The sequence below is a fragment of the Lichenostomus cassidix genome, chromosome 8, assembly GCF_008360975.1.
Source record: "Lichenostomus cassidix isolate B80296 chromosome 8, HeHo_3.0, whole genome shotgun sequence".
Taxonomy (NCBI): domain Eukaryota; kingdom Metazoa; phylum Chordata; class Aves; order Passeriformes; family Meliphagidae; genus Lichenostomus; species Lichenostomus cassidix.
Genome location: NC_139489.1, coordinates 11,419,712 through 11,424,870, shown reverse-complemented (window position 1 = coordinate 11,424,870; position 5,159 = coordinate 11,419,712). Strand labels below are relative to the sequence as shown.

The 5,159-nt window shown below is 39.0% G+C and overlaps 1 protein-coding gene across 2 annotated transcripts in view; it reads right to left on the bottom strand.

The window, feature by feature from the left end:
* Nucleotides 1–1,041: 1,041 nt before the first annotated feature.
* MIGA1 (mitoguardin 1) overlaps nt 1,042–5,159 on the bottom strand; it is a 34,320-nt gene continuing 30,202 nt past the window's right edge. For both annotated transcript variants that reach the window (XM_085067894.1, XM_085067895.1), the window contains exons 15-16: nt 4,643–4,759; nt 1,042–4,304 (exon numbers count right to left, since the gene is read on the bottom strand). In XM_085067894.1, coding sequence (XP_084924020.1) covers nt 4,086–4,304; nt 4,643–4,759 — 336 coding nt within the window. In that variant the 3' untranslated portion in view covers nt 1,042–4,085. The remainder of the gene's footprint in view (nt 4,305–4,642; nt 4,760–5,159) is intronic.

The following is a 5,159-nucleotide window of genomic DNA, read 5'->3' as shown; positions in this document are numbered from 1 at the left end:
CCGCTGCACGGAGCTCCCTGCGCTGGCTCTGCCCGCCCGCGGGGGTTTTATACCTACGCGGTCCGGTCCCGGGTCGGTTAATGGCACATGGAGAGCGATCAACTAATAATAGTAATGTGACAGTTCGCTGATGGAGCGGAGAGGAATCTGCCTAGTGCCAGACTGCGAGAGGCAGAGCGCGGTGGCTCAAAGCAGCGCCTGTCGCTGGGAACTTTACAAAGCAGAGGCAGAAACGTGATTTTATTACATCTGAATACATTCCTTTCCCTGCTCAAAGATGACTTGTTTCCTACATGTCCAGTTGCAAGGTTTCCAGGGCAGAACTTTCTTCTTCCTATCTCTCTTGTATTGTGTCTGCCAGACTGGAGCCTAACTTTCAGCTGGGTTATCAGCATTAGGACAATAACCACATGACCTTAGGCTGTCAGATCTGAACAACGGCCATCGAAGTAAAACCACAAAGCGTGTTGGCCTTTTGAAGGACAGAGCAGGCACTTTCCCCCAGTGCCACCCTCGGGGCAGCTGTACTGAAGCCCAGGAGTGGCACTGGGGCTTCCGACTCTCCGGGAGCCACCTGCCTTCAGCAGATGAACACATGCAACACAAAAAGCAAATCTGGGCAGATCGAAGCACAGACACATTGCCCTTCTACAGCTGTAAGGGTTAGACTCTTCATGTCCTCTGTTTCATTATTTATTTTACTCCATAAAGGAGGTCTTAATCCACAACTGCAGCTCAGTACAGCAGTTTGGCTCGGAAATAATCCTGACAAAACTTGTCTCCTAAAACCAAGTAGAGAGAGAACAGCTTGGCAAGGAGCTGTATGCAATGAAACTGGACAGCCCAAAAGCTGTTCCCATTCAGTATTTTTTCATTTATACAGTAATTTTTGTAATAGTCGTTCTTTGTTGATTTCAGTGAGCGAACTCCAATTTCAGGATGACAAACTGGTATCAAAATTCCTGCCATATAAAATAGTTTTGCATTAGATTTCAAAAACTGTGCAAATTCAAGTTCCAGATACAGTTATATAAGCAACAGTTGTTACACTGAAATATTTTATTTTATAAACACAGCTGCAGTTCATTTAGGCAATAGAAAGGTCACAAATACTCTTACTGACACTTGATTTGACACATTTACTTTGATAGAAACCAAACACTACAAAAAGGAAGAATAATAATCATTAAGAACACATTTAAAGTGAGATTATTATTACAACTGAATTACAAATTATATAAATATTTGATTCCTTTATAATTCCTATGCATTCAACATTTCTAATCTTAGGAGGACCATTATGGCAGAAGAGGATGGCTTTTAAATTTAGTTTATTCTTATTAGCATGGAAACTATCATTCAAAACTATCGAAATTTAGAGTTTATAAACTAAATTCTGAGTCTGATTGTGAATTAACTAGAGTAGAACTGCATCATACTATCACTGCTATGGTGCAGCTCTGGCACTTGTGTTTGCAGAGGTGGTGCACTTCTGAAAATCTTAAGCCCCACAGCTGGTTATCAACAGATATTCTGCACACACCTTCCAGCTAAAGGTGTAGGTTGTAAGAGAACTGATTCCAGTTCTGTGTTGCAAGGAGAGAGCCATCTCTTGCTTAAACTTCCATCTCTGTCTCTGGAATTAGTTACATATTCAGAATAGATGAATGCTTTTTAGAAGAAGATGGAAAAAGACCCAGAGGAGATCAAAAGCCTACCCACATGTACTTGCACATTTCCCTGTTTCTCTCTTCCCTTCATTACTGCTTCTGAATCAAGGGTTTGTTGGTGGCATCTTATAACAACCCGATCCTGTATTTCTTATTTTGGATGAGAAATAGATCAGTTCAATTTCCAATCCAATTCTGTGGACTTTTGAGAGCTCTATGAGTGTACGGAAGTGCTGCTGGTTTAAAGGGACACGTGTTTAAGTAATACATTAGGAAGTTCTTCCCCCTTTTCTAAATATTTTGGTGTTTCATTAGACCTTTCTTACTCTTGTGTTTAAAACAGTCCTTTCATTTTTGACAGAAGACCAAGTTTCCAAGTTTTACTTTTTTCCAAGTGTCTGGAAACATTTATAATCTCATGTGCAACTCTATTTCTTCAAGAGCTTTTTGCATATAATATGAAAATCTCAATATCATTTTAATTCTGTGAAAAAGTTCACTTCTGTTTCTCTGTGATGTATATTAAGGTATAATTTTCTTCATATCATTTTATTAGATCAGACAAATCACAGCAGACACTTTTCCTTTGTAACTACCTGCAGGTCATACATTTGCTACAGAATATGCCATTTACTCTGTTCCTTCTGTTTCCAGCTATTCCTATCAATTCTAAACCCAACAAGACACTTTTACTGTTCCATACAATTTCTTTCATAATTTGCAAAAAGCTGCCAAAATACAGATAGCTTAAAGCATACTTATCTGCTCAAAAGTTAAGTGAGAATGGTGAAGAAAAACTTCACATGCCTGTATTGAAGACACATTGTAGAGAAAAAAAAAGTACAGCATGGAGGATGGTGCCAAGCTCTGCAAGTTAAACAGTGGAAATAGCCAAGAATAGCATTTGGAATTTCTCTTTTATTACATATAGAGTATACTCTTTTTTGTTAAATAAACTATAATCAGTTGGCATTTCACACAAGTAACATGACACATTTTCAACATTTTTGTATTTATCAAATGAGTATAACAAAGGAGCAAAATGTCAGTTTCAGTAAAATCTGTGAATTATACAGGCCCTCCTTTTGAATAGCATCCTTTTGGGTTGTGTTTGCAACAAAAGTTGAAATGTTTCTAATTGAAGTTTGTTTTGATATCTTAGATTTTAACAACATACTTCTCAAGTATTCTGAATATTTGGAATTACTCTGTGATTACTCTGTATTTCTTGTCACAGGATAGATTCTTTTGGGCTGGCTTTGTGTGGTAAAGCATATGTAAGTGCAGTTTCAGAGCCTAAAGTAACTGTGAAGCATTGCTTCAGTTTACAGAAACTCAAAGATTACAGCTCATCATTATCTATTACCTCTGGAACAAGAAAAGCCATTACTGCAAGGTCCCTCATGCCTTCTGAAGGTGCTGTGCTCCTATCTGAAGTTCAGGGTTCCACGGCCTGAGCCACAGCTTTACACCACACAGAGATGGCCACAATAGCTTAAATCTCTTAAGCAGACACCTGATTTCTCACAAGGAAGGGAGGAAGACACAAATAATTTAATTATAAAACACTGCCTTCAATTCTGTTTCACAATTAATAAATCTTATCGTACATACTTATTTAAAAATATATTTTGAAATGCTACATATGAACTGAGAATAATATTGGTTCATTTACCACCATATAGAGTAGTAATGGTTTTAGAACAAGGAAGTTTTAAATTAATTGGTGAAGCTAGCATAGCTTTTCAAATATAAATACGTATTTTAAAACACCTTAATGATGTTTAGATATTTTAAACCAAAATAAAATAAAAAATACATACTGGCAGTCATTCGTGCCTGAATGGTGCTTGCATTTCCTGCACTGCTGCATTACACTGTAGTACAAAATGGTTGCTGACACCCACACAAATGGAGTTCTGGGGCAGGGGCAACATGTTCAGTTTGTGAGTGTGATTATTTTATTGCACGTGTCACATGGATCAGGGACTGCATATACCCCAGTCAAAACACCTTCTAGATCTAGACACCTAATGATGTGGAGACTCTGCAGTGAACATTTTGTACTATAAGCTTTTAAAGGAAACCACTCCATCAGCTTCACTTACGAACCATTTGTGCAAAAGTACAGTATTTCATAAATAAACTTTACCTGAATATTACAGAAAAAAGCTTTGGGATACATAAATACAGCGACAGCTGAACTGCAAAATGAATGTAGGTATATACAATAATAGACTCCCCAGTTCTTTTCACAGATGTACATTTAACCTCCCTGAGTCCTTTTCCATGCTTAGTGACAAGATGAATTCCCAGATGCTTGCTCAGTGACAGCCACGGTAGCTTCAGCGTTAAAGAAAAGGGTGGAAAAGAGCACATTTCTGCACTCCCTGTCACTTGCCAGGGGATTCAAGCTTACTGTACTTTTGCCTCCAGGAGCCCACTGGTCACGACAGGCCCGTGGCCACTGACACAAGCACCGACGTGTCTCAGGGAGTCTGCCCCGAGATAAGCCATCAGCAGCTCCGTGTGCCGGATTAGCAGCTGGGTAAGGTCTTCAGCCAGGCTCTCCATAGTGGAGTATCTCACCTTTTCAAAATCAAAAATGTCTTTGAGGAAGAAAAGCACTTGATCCTAGTGGGGGAAGAAAAAGGAAGAACTTGTTTTCACTTGCAAGAAGGGAAAAAAAAGTATGCAATGCTAACAGCTATTTCTTTAGCATGTTCCCTAAAAGCATCCAATTATGTATTATTTTGGTGCTGAGACAGAATTGTGCTAAAACAGCCTTTGCAAAACAGTTCCAGGCTTAAAACATTTATATGAAAGTACTTATTTCTCATGGTTTTTTACTGTTAGCCTTAATCTTAGGAAAATGCAAATGTATGCTAATAAAAAAGATCCTTATTTATTTTCATAAGAAAGTTTTTTTTTTTAATTTAGACAAGTGGTAATTAAAAAAAAAAGTTGCAAACCTTGAAGAAGCAGCATAGGTCATACAGGGAATTTCTAGGGCCCAAAAAGCCCCAGGCCAGAACAGGGCTGATATGTTCACATATAGCATAGAAATGTGCAAAAAATCCATCAGGCACCTGGTGATGTAAAAATTGTAGACAAAAGTTACACAGTAAATTTAGCATAAAGTTCTGTTATTTAGCATTAAGTCTTTATAAAAGCCTAAGGCTTCCCTCCTTGGTCTAATAAAATCCTCCAAAGGTGGAAATAAGGAACTGCTGGCACAGAAGAGTTCTTCTCCCTTCACAGAGAGGTGAGGAGGCAGAAGGGGCTGAGGGGAGGCTGCAACAGAATTCCTGCTGCTGGCAAGGAACTGAGTACTTCAGGCAGCTAAAAGGGCAGGACTGAATGTGGTTTAGGTGTGGGGATGCTGCAGAGAGATGGGGCTGAGAATCCCAGCATAAGCAGGTGAGATACAAGATTCATGACCTTGGTGTGCAGAAGTGTGAGATCTGTGTGGGGCAGTAAGTCAGAAGT